Here is a 15,450-nt window from a genome sequence, read left to right as displayed (position 1 = left end):
GCTAGCATGTCATTTGATGAACTTAATTTCAATATGAGGAAAAGGCAAGGGGTTAAGCCAGTGTCATTTGACTGCATCTGCCCAACACTTCCTCTGGCCAACAACCTAACACTACTTTATGCTGATTTGCCACCAGGCAACAATAATTAACCAATCAATATCTAGATTTTAAACCTCCTTCATCAATATAAAATTTGCCAAGGTCTTCTGGTTAATCATCAGCGTTTATTTTATTGGACACTAGACGCCTGTACTTAAAATTTGATATCCAATGTAAAATCGTATCGATAAATATCAACGTAGGCACTAGGCGTGGTGCGGTTCTTTCCTAAATTGCCGAGTGGCATCCTAGGCCTAGACATGCAATGAAAAATTGACGTTGTGTGCCTGGATTGCGTTTTCTCTTATTAGGCCACCACACCAAGTAAATTTTATGGATGACGTCCTTTGGAGACCCTAAATCTAATGCGAGAGGGCGAAAAAAAAGGGCCCTAAAAAACAAGATGCCTAGATTAGAAAGATACTAAGAGACGACAAATGTTAGGACACAAATTGAATGAGGTGACGCAGTGTAACAAGCAAGAAGTCTTTTATTCATCATCAAAACAGCAATAAATCAGGTGGAACAGCAGTTGTCGTCCTGTCCTGTTTCTTTCATCACATATTTGCAGGATGGTCCTGTCAATAGACACTTTCTTACCCATTCTCGTTACGAGTTTCACGTCAATCTGACAATTTGCGGCACTGTCGTGACTCTTTGGTCATAGTTACAGGAAGCGGAATTTCTTGGTTTTTTTTCTAAGAACAGGCCAAAATCAATGCGCGCGCGGACGTCATCCATAAAATTTACTTGGTGTGCCCTTAGTCGGAGAAAACTAGAAATAGATCACTAGACAATTCAATTTTAAATACCGACAATGGTAGTAAGTAGAGCTGTGTACCTAAACAAATTTTAGGTACAGGTACAGGTACAGGTACACAGGTTTAGGTACAGGTCCGGACCTGAACCTGTACCTGAACAATTCGACCAATTTATATGCTCTTCTGAACTCCTTCAATAACAAAAAAAAACATAAATAAACTTGATAGTTAAGGTTTATTCTTTGTTTATGGTGAATGCTCAGATAAAATATAGGCTATATATATGTTTTTGTTTTCATGAACACACTGTCCTTACACAGGGACCCATTGTTAACCAGCTATTTACACATTTGAGGTCACAAATAGGCATAAAATTGGTGTGAAATTGTTTAGGTACAGTACCGGTACTGAGGGATTAGGTATTTTGGACCTGTACCTAATCAATTTTACCGGTACAGTATCGGTACTGCGTACCGGTACACAGCTCTAGTAGTAAGTGTAGCTTGAATATAGGCTAGGTCTAAATGATGACACAAAAATATAGTGACCTCACTACACGAATTCATAAACTTTATTCATAAAGCATCCAAAATCACATTGCAGTGCAAAACTGATCTGAATTACATGGTAATCGGTGCTTTTTTATATGGTTGTTAAATTTTCAGTGACAAGAACTTCATTAGTTTGCATTTGCCTTGTAAAAGAGTGTTAACGTTACATAATCTTCATCAATGTGCATGGATTAGGCGCATGTGACAAGTCGCTCAGAGTAATATAACCAGCTGCTACTGCGCTGCGTGCCTGCAAAGTTGATGTGTTACGTCAAAAGGCAAAAGGCTCTACAGATACAGATAGTCATGCAGATACAGAAGATATAACAAAACGGCTGACAAAAGTTTAAACATATTGCAGTGTCTAAAGTAGCCGCATGGAGGCGCTACGTGTATAGCTTACTTCCCTGTCTCCTAAAGTTACTATTGATTGAACTCTTCAACGTAACACACAAAATAGCGCGTCAATTCTTCTTCACTTTCTTCCCCTGCCCCTTCTTCTTTTGAAGACGCTGTTCCTTGAGGACTTTCTTCTCGTCCGGCGTCTTGGCGACTTTAAGGACCAGATAACAGATGACGGCGACCGCCACGGTGAAGGGCGCGAACACGTACACACCTGTCATGGCCTTCTCCTGCCAAGTCGGCTTGATCACCTGCAGAAAAAAAGTGTGGTTGGAAAAGAAAAGGGTTGGTTGGCTTGATCACGTGCAGAGAAAAAAAGGGTAGCAAAAGAAAGAAAATAATTTATTGGCTTGATCACTTGCAGAAAAAATGTGGTTCCAAAAGAAAAGAATTGGTTGCAGATCGGTATTAAGCATAAGTACATGTATGCGCTATTTAGCGAAAGCAATACTATGATATAAAGTAGCATGGAATCATGGCACCGTTTTTCACTGGTTCTAAAATTATACTACGGTATAACATTCATGGAACTGATGTTTCTGAACTTTTGAGGCTATAACACAGCTCATGACAGTCCTACATGTGTATAAACCAGCCAATTCTGACTGTTCCTCATAATTAACAGTTGGCAATGACACCCTGGCAAGTAGTGGTTCGACCAGTGAGGGAGTGGCTGCATGTTCGTCAAACATTTTCATTTGCCAAAATTTTGCCGAAGGTGGGCGGGGCTACGATCATGAGACCAGTCTATACCTCACCAACCAACCAAGTGCGGCAAAGCCATCAGCATGTTGATGCTCAGTTGGCCGCTAATCAACTAAAAAGAAGAAGAATGCCATTGTAGTTTATGTACTTAGTATACAGAAGAAAAACTGGCCATACCTTTCTAAGAATTGTCTCGAAGGTAAAGTTGGCTTTGACGAAACGCATGATGGGCCAGGCACGTCGGAGTCGCTCTATAGTGGGCGGCATCGCCATGTCGGGGAAAGCCACCTCGGAGGGGATGAAAATCGTCCGCTCCTCTCCTAAACCACAAAAATGATTGGTTACAGTGTGACCAGTGAGGGAGTTACAGTGAGTGAGTGTGACCAATGAGCAAGTTCCATAATCATTAGATTTCTAGTCTACTATGATTGGTTCACTTCGCTATTGCCTATGTTCAATCAGAATTCAGTGCATATGACCACTGATCTATCTATTGGTGTTCCAATGCGACAAAACTGCTTCATGCTGATTGGCCAACGTGGTATTAATTTTGGCCAATCTACAGACAGTTACCACGATCTTTTACTCAATAAGCAGCGTTTTTATTATTATTTTGTCGCTATCTCTGACAAAATAGCAGACTTAACGTTGTTAAGTCTGAATTATGCTGGTATTTACTAATTACCATGCAAGAAGATTGTATAATTAAAATATTAAGTACATATAGGAACCCTAGGCCTGCTGACGATCCTTTAAGTTAAGATTCCAGTAAGGTAAAACAGTTTAAAATTGAAATAAATCTGAATGACGTCTTACCCTCGCACATGCCGACCACCCCCTTCTCGAAGCCGGCGATGTGCCTGTCCTTGCCGAGGCGGAACTGGACCGGGCCGAACGGGAAGGTGGAGTCATAGATCGCCGAGCGGTTCCCCTCGATGTACGAGTACCACATCATGGACACAACGTCGCCTGGGGAAACAACGAATACATTCTACATATAATCTCAGATTCACCTGTACAGTTACAACCTCCATACATTGTACAGTGTGACCAATCGGTAGCCTCTACCAGGCACCGCGGATCGCTGGAAAAATAGTAGAAATCGGCTGAAATAAAGGAATAATATACCAGTTGGTGTGCCTCCGCCGATTCATTATTTAGTGATACCTTGTTCCCTGGGCTACATAATACACAATACAGCAACTCGGGGTGTTACTAGTATCTCATCAATGCAGGGTGTATTCCGGCAGATTTAAGCCTCCTATATGTGTTTTCCGGTGTTTTTCGGTGTATTCCGGTAAATAGGCAGACCCACAACCCGACCGCCCCATTCATACACGCACAGCAGGTCCACTCACTTTGGTAAAATAGTCTGAACCTGGACGTTAACAAACAATAAAACGGATAACAAGTAGGAATAAGCTGAACGTTTGTTGTTTAATTCATTGTTCAGTCCTTGGCACAGGACAAGCTACCATAGGAGCCAGAATAGTATCGGGCCGTGAGCCGTTTCCCTTCGGTAGCCAAGATCACTACGCCCGCCAATCTCATGAACCGCTACGGGCGGGAGTGATGACATGCAAAGCCTTACATGTATGTTACACACCTGCACACGGAATAAAGAATTATAAGCAGTCAAATTCCAAGACCCACATTTCTTGTGCGACTGTTGGGGCTTGACGGTCCTTTCTAGCCTCAGGGTCAGGCGCCCGGGCAGCGCTTTTGATCCCGTCAACCGGGCACCCATCACGGCATGCTCACGGGTCCTCCATCACGGTCTCTGACGGCGTCACAAGAGCTCCCCGTCATATCACGGCTCGCTACCGGGTCCCCATCTCGGCACACTCCTTCCTAAGATTACTTATCGCCCAAGAGATAAATTTAGAGGCCGGACCGGGCGCCAACTTTGGGCTCGGGCCGTCTAGCGTCCCCCGGTCGGCCGTCCAGTCTCGATCCTTTCATGCCATCAACGGATGCTGCCCGCCTCCGTTGTCGGTTAAATATGGGGCTTCAGCTCACGGCTCAAAAGCGCCGCCTAACTGCGGAAGGTCATTACTGCAGGCCAAGCCTGCTGCTACGGGTTATGTCACTCTTCGCTCCATATATGGCAAGGAACTCCATATATGGTAAAGGTTTCCATATATGGTAAAGGGGAGACCGAAAAACAGGGATCCTACGTTGTCCGTAACACCTGCATTCCATATATGGTAAAGGGGAGACCGGAAAACCGGGACCCAATGCCGTTCGCGACACCTGCATGCCGTGACTGCAAATTTAACATGAACCGCTAGAGGCCCCCACTGACCTGTCTAGTTGCGGTCCAAAATGAGGTCCCAGTGTGAGGTACAGCCCCTGCATCATCATCATGGCTACCGCGGGCCAACAAACTAACGTGGAAACACTTCCTCCTCGTTTTTACCAAGATAGAAGCTATCGCCACGGGTTTCTTCGAGCCGTAAATGACTTACAGAAGGCCGAAGTTCTCCAGGATGTGGTTCTTGAAGTCGAGGGCCGCCACCGGCTTGTTTTGTCCGCGGTCAGGGCGATGTTTACATCCGTTTCGGACCGCTAGCAAATTCCTTCGGCAGCCAAGAGCCCTTCGCCCGCGGGTCTAAATTACCGCTACGGGGAGACTAGCCCGGGGGGAGTTTGGCTGGCCCTTTCAACGAGACTAGTTCTAGGGGCCGGACAAACCCCTCGGGCTCAACTCCCCCGTAGCGGTAATTTAGATAGGCGGGCGAAGGGCTCTTGGTTGCCGAAGGAAAACGGCTAACGGCCTGATACTAGTTTGGCATCCAGGGTACTGATATGGCGGAGTGTCGACAGAAAACGGTTGTTTTGAAGGTAAATTTGTGGCAAATCACAGTTGAAGTATAGCAAAACTAGTCCCTCTAGGGGTTCTTTGTATTATTTTTATATATATATAGAGATGTACTATAAATCAGTAAAATAAGTAATATCAGTAGTAAAGTTGTTGTTGATGCATGTTGCTGTTGTAAAGAAGACACTACTTTTATTTCCTAAGTTGACTCCCTAAACTTTTGCTCCAGTATCTTGTGGCTTTCTTTTTTAAATGACAACATTTTGCCTCACATGAATGTTGACGAATGTAGGCCAGACTGAAATAGCCATGTTAAATAAATACTTTATTCAATTATTTGGTGACATGGCGGGATTCGAACCCGGGACTTCTTGGTTCTGAGCAGAATGTTCTGCTGTTATTCGACACAACTCCAAGTTCAAAAGTTTCAAAATTTACCATAGCTGGAAGTAGCAGTACGTGTCTTCAAGTAGGATACAGCAAATAAATAGTAAATACATTATACAGTACAGTAAATACATTATATCACTCTACAGGGTTTGGATGCAGCCATGTTTGGGGAGATCCTGAGTTACATCTACTCGAGAACCCTCCACGTGTCCCTGGACAGAGTGCAGCACCTGTACCAGGCAGCCGACCTCCTGCAGCTGGACTACGTGAGAGACACCTGCAGCAGCTACATGGCCATGAACGTGGAGCGTTCCACCTGTGTGGAACTGTACAAGTTTGCTGATGCCTTTGCTGTGGACATTGTTTTGAACCAATGTCTGCAGTGTGTCCACTGTCGGCACTTCGCTAAGGTTAATAGTAAATAAGTTACAACCTCTGTATAAGGACTATCATGCAAGCATTAAGAAACATGTATTATTGTATATAGTGTACATCTGTCTACTAGTACTCTGTTGTCACTATAAACATTTTTGGCTGTCTTTTTTTAATTATCGCGATTGTTAGAAACCCCGCACAGGCTCCGTGGGTCGCAAATTGGATCTTCTCTGGCCGGCTACCTCCCCTGGTATATTATTCCTTTATTTCAGCCGAAGCTTAAGACGAGAAATATTCGCAAAAGGCGAAGAATTGTTCAAATAAAGGTACAATGTACAACTCTTTTTTAAAATTGTTTGGTACACTAAGAAATAAAAATTTACTCACCCAGTTGTGCTTTAACATCACAGTTCGTCCCGTTTCTCAGTAAATGCCATCTCACGTCCCGTGCACGCTTCTTGGCGAAAGCTCCCTCCTCTAGCGCCAAGAAAAATACAACAGCAAAACCCACGACATGGAGAAATAGTCTACCCATTTTACCGAATCAAGGAAAAAAATCTCAGAAAAAAATTCAGGTAGCCTCCACGTCCCAAACCCAATGTGAAAACTCTTTGTTCTGACGATGCAAAAGTGGCGAAAAAATAAAAGTTATAGCAACCACCCTTTCCCCCCTTTGTAGATTATCAAATGATCCAAAATTATTCTGAATCAACGAGAATTTGGATGATTCCAATGATATCTAGGGGGTATAAGCCATGAGGGGTAAAATATCAACCGGACATAAGGTCTCTCATGTGATGAAGTGCTTTTGAAAATTCAGCCGACCAAAAACGTTCAAAAGGCAGGGTACCTGCTCGACGCACTTCGATGACCATTGGAGTGACAGCAGTTGAAGAAGAACAGTGGCAAATCCCATTGTGTTGTACTTAAGGCTTTTGAAGTTTTATGTGCAAACCAGCGGGTCTGTGTTGGCTACCATGCCACGTACACCAGTCATACATGAGTATAGTCTTACTTGTTGTGCCCTTTTGAATTTTCACACTAGTAAACAACACATATCTGAAACAATTTGTTTTTACCAAATATCCTTTTATTTCATTTGCACTACACCGAAGCCATATTCCTCCATAATCCTTTGACAATATTCAAGATATTATATCTGCAAAAATTCGCAGTAGTACCTGTGTGGAAAAGATTTTCCATACAAAATTTTCTTAAAGAGTTCTTAAGTTTCAAACATGCTTACTTATAGGGTCTAGCAAAGACATATTCTTGTCTTAATTGAGAAGTTAAGAGTTAAAAGTTGAAATCTATCTGATAGATGACAATTATATTTGTAGTAAGTCTTCAGTGATGTGAATCGTACAGTTTGCAAGAGTCATGTAATACTTAAGTACTAGAAGAGAACAGTCTTTCAATAGCTAGTGACCCTGCCAGTGGACAAAGAGGTTGGGGGTTCGAATCCTTTCTGTCGTTGCTCACCCGACATACAGGCTACTGGAAAGGGTTGCAGTTCTTAGGTTAGGGGCAGTGGTCCACTATTCATTGTACTTCTTAAAAAGAGCTATGAAAAGTTGCCTAATACAATGAACTTGTAAATACTGTTTTGAGATGTTCCACTTTTTCACGCATAGCTAGTATAACATAATTGTACACATCCATGCAACTTTATGATATAATTGATACAGCAATGTCTATTCAGCATGCATATTTTCAAAACAAATTTTTCCCCTTTGTATAAGGTACAATTAAAACACAGACAACATTCGATGCAACACGCAATAAACGAAAATAACTATTTTCAAAGCTAGCGCAAAACTACGTAGATCTGATGTAAAGAAGTTTTGATCTGAAATATCAATATTTGTCCAAGGAGGTTATTATCCTCCTTGATTTGTCATATTCTCCTTCAGTTAATATCACAATATGTATATAATGTCAGAACGTTTTGGAGCAAAGTGTAACATGCCTTAGGTGGAAGTGAAAGATAACAGAAAGATTTGCTGTTGAAATATATTGCATTGCATTGTAAGTTCCAGAAAATCCATGAGACCAACGTACCAAATTAACCCTCTCACCCTTGAGATCTCTAACCCCATAATGGAAAAAAAAGGCTACTTTGGCACTTAAAGTCATCCAATACAATTTCAGGGCGACAAAACTCTACTTTCAAAGTCAATTTTCTGGTCATTCTTTTAATATAGTAAGTTGAATCGATGCTATCCCATAGCATGTACATGTATACTATTAGTGAGGCGAAAACATGATGTTTTGTATCATTGGCTAGTTCTATCTGGTTCTATTTATGGGTGGTACCCAAAAATAAAGAGATGCCTCACATGGCTTGTTTTGGGATTATTTCAAATGCTTAAAGTATGAAATGATGAGAAATGACACTAAATGTCAATATTAGATTCCTTATCCATATATAATATTGTTTTGTTTTTCCTTCCCTAAAATTGCATAGGATGCCTTCAAATCTCTAACTATATGGTACCAGGATATTCCATCATACACTACTAGTGGTCTGGGAAGGCTTCTTTTGATCAATTTTGCAATTCTCCCAAAATGTCTTATGAGACAAAGCTACTGTTGCCATGGCTTCCTGGAACTCTTCAAATGGGCACAGGACAGCACTGCAGCCTTGTACTTGCTTTTCCTGTTGGGAGAATATAACTTCTCATCAAAATTTTAAACATCTAAAAAAATATTGATAAACTAGAAAGATAACATTTGCCGAGCAAATGCATAATGTTTACCTTCATAATCTACTCTGTTAATTCTTACTCAAACACATTCATATACAATGTATCTGGTGACAGGAGTCTGAATCCCTCCTGATAGAGTTGCAACATAATGAAAAAGTTTTTTTGTAATCTATCTTTATCAGTATGTATTGCTGTGGTTGTCATTCCAAAAAGAAGACACACATACACAAAAAAAAAGAATTATACCTCTTCAATGTACAAAACTTTAACAAAGCTGTTCTTTTTGGCATCTTGGTAGAACTCCACAGTGACGTGAGCAGCATATGGCGGCCAGCGGTCATCAAAGATGCCCAGAGCCTTCAGTAGTGGGATCAGGGTGGTGTCATGGCCAGAGTACAGGTGCAACTTGTGGCAGCTAGGCAACAACCAATGAGAATCCAGTTACTATGGAAACTGGCATGATTGACATTAACCAAATTAGCATTACAGACCCTTAAAATAGTGTGGTCTGTAGGCAAAGTATATGCATATCCTAATTGCTTTGGTTGCATGTTGGGTGGGAGATGATTTGGGCAGTTGATTGATGGGAAGAACCAGCCTGAAGGTGACCCAGCATTGTGGGAGTAAGAAGGCAGTATGTGGAGGAATTCAGGAAGTGGTGAAATACCTGATTAAATAACATCATACAATTCCCTCAAAACTGCCAATACATTCACCAAAACCCCAAAAAACCTCCTGGAAGTCTGTGAACTTTCTGGAAACCTGAAATCTCTCATTTCTTATACAAATGGAGTACAGGTTTGTCTCACTTGTCTGTGTTTTGCGCCCTCAGCATGTTCTTTGTCAGAAGGTCGATGACCGGTCCCGTGGACAGGCGCAAGGCGTGGGAATGTCCGTCCTCGATCCCGGACACCAGCGCGGCCATGCACTGGGTCGCTCTCTGTTCTACCACGTCCTCCAGAGCTGCAAGGCTTTCTGGGATAGGTAGGCCATGTGCCTGCAACAAAATAACACGGTATTGAAAACTAAAAACAATATTTTGACCTTGTTGTAGTTCAAACCACGAACCAGCTTTTATGTGAACTACTAGTATGTACTATGACCTAATCTAGACCTGTTACCTTTCGTGCTGTTAGTTCATCCCTCAGGCCAAATATGTTGAACTGCCTGGCCTCTTCTATCCCCAGTATCCTCTGTAGTTTCAGCCTGTCCTCCCTGTACCCTGGTAGAGCAGTGTCCAGCAAACCCCATGCAGTTCTACAAGATGGAAAACAGCATATCAATTAACTCTATACAGACTTCCAATGTCTTTTAGTTTTCTAGTAGACAGTCAGTTTAAATGTTTGGATGCAACACTTTACCATAAAGGACTTTTGGGCCTTTTTACAATACAAAACTTCAAAGCATCTGAACTTAAATCATATGGGGAGGTGGGTAAATGCATTAAACTGTTACATTGTTTTGCCATTGAATTTCTCTTAAACTTACCTTAAATGTAAGTTGGCACCATCCACTTTATTTAAAATTGAAGTACAGTTCTAGTTACATACAAAAGCTCAAAAATTGCTACATTATTTGAACCAACTTTATCTTATTTAGATCTTTAAAAAACTAGTTCCTAAGAGATATTTCTGACCAAACATTTTGGATATCAATATACCTGTAATAGAAATATCAAAGTTAGCAATATAAGTTTGTTTCATGTTAGTAACAAACCTCAAAAATTAGTAAACTTGTACTAACCAAATGGGGTGATCTTTTTAATTATCAATAGAGAAAATCAGAAAATAAAATGAGAATGATTAACCAGAAAGTGAACATTTACCCAACATCTGACTACCTCTAGAATCAACAATGGACTAGCCCAAACTAGAAACATGTATGCTGATTGGTGCAAATGGAAGAGTACACAAACAGAAAGGGGGGGAAAGCACACACACAAAGGACTCACTTCCAAAATGCCCCTAAGTGGCCACAGTGTACATAGTTGGGCCAGAATATTTCTTTGTTGACTTGACTTGTGTATATTCTGATAGGATCTGTAATAGAAATCATGTGAAATATAACAAACATCTAAAGCGTTAGCCAAGCCAAGGAAGAAGAGGCATTAAAAGTGCTGAGGAGAAATTAACTTTACTCTGTAGAGCTGTAGCTATAGGATAATGCCAATCTTATTCAGTATTCTTGCAATCTACAGTACTTTGAGTTATCATAGTAAGTTTGCTGTTATATAGCAGTACTATATTTGTTGTACAATGAAGTTTATCTTCTTGTAAAATGTAGTATGTTTACAGTTTAGGTACCAAATGTGATATGGTTACATGTAACACTAACATCCGTGTCCTTATATCACCAGGGTCCATAATATCACCACCTTGAGAAATAGTGTGCTTTAAGATATTTTTTCTGCAACATACTTTTGGTATGCACTCCTTCACACATCAAATGTACATACCTAGGGTATGTTGCAGTAAAAATATCTTTAAGCACACTTTTTCTCAAGGTGGCGATATTATGGACTATGGTGATATTATGGACACAGATGTTACATGAGATAAAAAAGATTCAAGGATCAGCTGTGATTATTAACCTACAGCCTGCTAAGGTAGCAGTTTGGCACCAAATTTGTATTGGTTATGGGTTAAACAGCTGTGAGAAGGTTACCAATGCGATGACCAAACAGAGTTTAAGTACAATATATTTGCCTTCCTGATATGTAACCTGTTTCCAACAAAATCAGTAACTTTGGTCCTTTAACCCTTTTACAGCTAAGTTCTAGATCTGATATAGAATCAGAGATGCTTTGAAAAACGTTTTGCTTCAGAAAAAAAATAGGGGGCTATCAGCAGAGCATCTGACCAATCACAGACAAGATCACACCTGGGTAACTGATGGTATACAACAGAGACAGCCAATCAGAGATCAAGACATGAACAGCCAATCACACACAGATGTACAGGCAAAACAGCCAATCAGATGAGACATAAGACCACAATGCCAGTAGCCAATCACAGACACAAAGACCTCAATGACAACCAATTACAAAGGAGGAAACAATGGAAACTGCAACAGTTTCGTTGAAGTCCAAACTATGTAACACTTTGCAATTGCCTAGAAGCCCAGCATACAGTTTAGCTAACATTACATACCATGCAAATGCCATTAACTCAGATAAAAAAAGGCTACCAAATATAAGTTTCTATTGGAAAATAAGATCATTAGCCCAATATTTCATGCATTGACCATGCCTCTATCAAATTTTACAGTTACTGTACAATGCTGAATTTTTATTCCAACACCAAGGGTATACAAAGATCAACCCTTTACCAGCATTGTACTATGAATATGATTACATGTACTACTGACACAGATGAACTTGCATGATAATTTCAGGGAGGAGATCAATAAACATGTAGAGACCTGTCACCATTTGTTGATATCCCAACTCACTTGATTAAAGGTCTCATGGCTAGGCAGTTGTTTCTGTTGGGGTAGAAAGTCTCCTCCTCAGCTGTAGAAGTCTGGATGACTATAGGACCTGGGAATGTTGGGTGGCAGCCAGGTAATTCAAGAACAGAAATGAAGAATTTTTGTAAAAAAAAAAACAGCTAAACATCTAGTTCCAACATTCCATTGTGCTTGTTTTTTTTTACAAATAAAATGTCAGAAATTCATTTTTGGAATTAATAAAATATGCAGTGTCTGGTACTGTTTACTGTTATCAAAATAGACAAAATTTTTCAATCGTAGAGGATATTAAATTATATTTTTAGGCAAATTTGGGTTTAACACTGGTTTTGTTTGCTCTGTTTCTGAAACTGTTTGTAACCTTAGTAATTTGGCAGGTGTCAATCACAGCTGATCCTGATAAGCATGTCCATTCAGGGATGACTTTAAACCATAATATTAACGTACAGAAAAGTAAAGTGCTTAACAACAAGCTTTCCCTCAGTCCTCAGACAGTTGAAATTAAAGCCTAGGCTTCAAGACCAAATGATTGTTGATGAGCACTTTATTTTTGTGTTCCGTTAGAGCATTTCAAATTTTCATAATGTCATTAACCGTCGCAGATGAATTTTCATTCGAACGTTCATCTAATTTCATCGGTTTAAGCTTGGCTTGTCACTATAATATATGGGAGAAAGGACACAGATACTTTACCAATTCTTTTTTCAGACTTCCCTACCTTCCTTGCCTGACTGTGAGTTTCCAAACATCCCTGCAAGCACACATCGCGCTGATTCGATGGTCCTCTTGATGTTAGTGCTTCGTACACTGAACGTAAAACACATCAAAAACATATATATACTGCATGTAGGTAAATCCTATTCACAAAATTTTTAGTTTAACCTTTCCCTGCTACCTATACCTGTTACCAGTCCAATTTTGGTGATTAAATATTACTATTAAAGCCTTAATATATTTCATATGATCCTATCCCTTATTAATCATATGCGTAAATTGAAACATTTTTATGATCTGGCCTGAGTCATTCTTTTTTTCAAATAACACAACAAAAGATCTATGATTTAGTAAAAAATTTATTGATTAATCAGAATCTATTGGTCTACATGTTAACAGCTGATATTTCAATTTATGCTAAAAAGTACAGTGCAGTACTACTACTGAATCTGTGGCTGCCAATATAGAGCCTATGTTACACTTACTAGACTTGCTGTGGGTTGTACTCAGGATCTATGAATCTGTGGTTCTCAATGTAGTGCTTCCTGAGCTGCTGTCCAAGGTCAAACATCTGTTGCTGTCCAAGGGATGTCAGCTGTCCCCATCTAGCACCACCCTATAACAAAAAAAGCATAAACAAATATTTGTTTGTTTCTTGTAACCAGCAAACCAGGTTTCTTGTATTGTCATAAAACTTCATCTATGTTGGTACTTACATGTTGGAACTTAATTGTTCCAACACAATGTGGCTGACTGGCTGTCATTGTCTACCAGATACCTTTGATCCAGTGTTGACGTCACACTTCAGAGAGGCCACATGACAAGCCTCACTGGGTCAGTCTACTGAGAAAGACCAGAGTGACTGGTCGAAAATTCTCAAGGTAAGAACAATTCTTTGTGCTGGAACAAAATTTCTCTGTATGTGCTCGTATATAAATGTTTCAATTACGTAACAGTCCATACAAATTTGGTACCAAAAGGCATGTGGAATTTTGGTAGGTTGTTAAATTGGTGACACACACCTTGTGAGGTCCGTGCTTCTGGTAGCTGTCCTCCACTGGGGAGGGGGGGCGAGGTCCACCATCCAGACTCTCTACATGATAATCTATCAGTGTGTGGGGCACATCCTTCACTAGGTCTGTACTCCATGTAGCCTGGAATAATACATGATAGTCTATCAGTGTGTGGGGCACATCCTTCACTAGGTCTGTACTCCATGTAGCCTGTAATAATATATGATAGTCTATCAGTGTGTGGGGCACATCCTTCACTAGATCTGTACTCCATGTAGCCTGTAATAATATATGATAGTCTATCAGTGTGTGGGGCACATCCTTCAGTAGTTCTGTACTCCATGTAGCCTGTAATAATACATGGTCAATGTAGCAGTTATTCTGTATCTGTATAGCTGGTATAACCGCCTTTTGGCATAACACACCAGCTTCGCAGGCACGCGGCGAGGCGGCAGCTGCCTATATTTCACTGATTGACTTGTTACACCTAACCCTTGAACATCTAACTCTAGATATTGTCTCTCTATTTTTCAACTTCTACTACAAAAGTAATTTCTGATTTTGTATGATTATGCATACACAACTATAACCTGAGTGATAAAATGTTCTACATTTGGTTTTTCAACATTGACATTAAAAAAAATATAAGTGTCCTCATGCAAGTTTTGTCAGTTATTGTAAGTTGGACCACTAGGGAAGATAATCCCTACATACCGACCCTAATTTTTTCGGGACTGAAACAGGAAACATGTAACATTTTTTCCTAGATACTACCATGGAGGTCTTTTTCTACCTCCATGATACTACATGTATGTCTAGTGAGGAAAATAGACGTTAAATGAGGACTTCAACAACAACAATTACCTACGACAGTGAAATCAAAATATGGATCATAAAAGTTAATATTTCTCTTACCTGTTCTATACTTGGTGGAAGTCGTGATATCGGAGTTCTCGCGCCGTGTCTGAAAACGATCTGAACCAGTTTCAGTTTCAAATCCTGCCCCTCCCCCTCATCCTTACTACCTCCCCAAAAACTGAACGCCTGGACGTTAAAAACATCTTTCCTCTCCCACAATTCGTGTAAAACGAACGCACCACATAGTCCTGAACCTACGACACCGATTTTTCGCCATAAAAACATAATATTACGGGCATTAGACTGTCCTTTCTGATTTATATACCGTCAGACTGGTCCAGTTTACATAAGTTGACCCTTGACCGGTGGATCATTACATTTCCACAAATCAGGGGTGTTGACATTGTGTGAAAAAAAAGCAAAGATTTATTATTTTTGCTATCTTGTAAGTATAAAATGATAAAATATAGAATACTCCTGCTTCTTTAAAAATAGTCTTTTTCTTTTGAAATGCATAATTGGTGTATTATAGGGTATCTTCGTTTGAAATTAAAAATGTATGGTCAAAATTTTGCTCTAATGTA

At 40.2% G+C, this 15,450-nt stretch overlaps 3 protein-coding genes across 5 annotated transcripts; 1 reads left to right on the top strand and 2 right to left on the bottom strand.

The window, feature by feature from the left end:
• Nucleotides 1-1,382: 1,382 nt before the first annotated feature.
• LOC109468629 (peptidyl-prolyl cis-trans isomerase FKBP11-like) lies at nucleotides 1,383-8,324 on the bottom strand. Of its 2 annotated transcripts, none has more exons than XM_019766947.1 (4): nucleotides 4,173-4,507; nucleotides 3,336-3,488; nucleotides 2,697-2,839; nucleotides 1,383-2,065 (listed from the first exon to the last, which is right to left on the bottom strand). In XM_019766947.1, exons 1-4 carry the CDS (start codon nucleotides 4,264-4,266, stop codon nucleotides 1,877-1,879), a joined length of 579 nt encoding a protein of 192 aa, XP_019622506.1. In that variant the 5' UTR covers nucleotides 4,267-4,507; the 3' UTR covers nucleotides 1,383-1,876. The 2 variants fall into 2 exon arrangements, with proteins under 2 accessions (XP_019622506.1, XP_019622505.1); XM_019766946.1 differs by lacking the exon at nucleotides 4,173-4,507 and adding an exon at nucleotides 6,493-8,324 and having other exon boundaries at nucleotides 1,385-2,065.
• Nucleotides 5,256-6,291, top strand: LOC109468652 (kelch repeat and BTB domain-containing protein 7-like). Its single transcript, XM_019766975.1, has 2 exons — nucleotides 5,256-5,363; nucleotides 5,877-6,291. The coding sequence occupies exons 1-2, from the start codon at nucleotides 5,328-5,330 to the stop codon at nucleotides 6,153-6,155; spliced, it is 315 nt and encodes a 104-aa protein (XP_019622534.1). The 5' UTR covers nucleotides 5,256-5,327; the 3' UTR covers nucleotides 6,156-6,291.
• Nucleotides 8,325-8,424: 100 nt separating the features above from the next.
• On the bottom strand, nucleotides 8,425-15,320 carry LOC109468590 (lysophosphatidic acid phosphatase type 6-like). 2 transcript variants are annotated; one of them, XM_019766897.1, is made up of 9 exons: nucleotides 14,924-15,320; nucleotides 14,018-14,149; nucleotides 13,481-13,611; nucleotides 13,000-13,088; nucleotides 12,264-12,351; nucleotides 9,935-10,070; nucleotides 9,623-9,810; nucleotides 9,060-9,228; nucleotides 8,425-8,764 (listed from the first exon to the last, which is right to left on the bottom strand). In XM_019766897.1, exons 1-9 carry the CDS (start codon nucleotides 15,149-15,151, stop codon nucleotides 8,615-8,617), a joined length of 1,311 nt encoding a protein of 436 aa, XP_019622456.1. In that variant the 5' UTR covers nucleotides 15,152-15,320; the 3' UTR covers nucleotides 8,425-8,614. The 2 variants fall into 2 exon arrangements, with proteins under 2 accessions (XP_019622456.1, XP_019622455.1); XM_019766896.1 differs by lacking the exon at nucleotides 12,264-12,351 and adding an exon at nucleotides 10,765-10,852 and having other exon boundaries at nucleotides 14,924-15,306.
• Between the last annotated feature and the right edge of the window lie 130 nt (nucleotides 15,321-15,450).

Source organism: Branchiostoma belcheri, unplaced genomic scaffold (assembly GCF_001625305.1).
Source record: "Branchiostoma belcheri isolate BF01 breed outbred unplaced genomic scaffold, Haploidv18h27 scaffold2, whole genome shotgun sequence".
NCBI lineage: Eukaryota > Metazoa > Chordata > Leptocardii > Amphioxiformes > Branchiostomatidae > Branchiostoma > Branchiostoma belcheri.
Note: the sequence above shows the minus strand (reverse complement) of the source record. Positions and strands in the feature narration are given on the sequence as shown.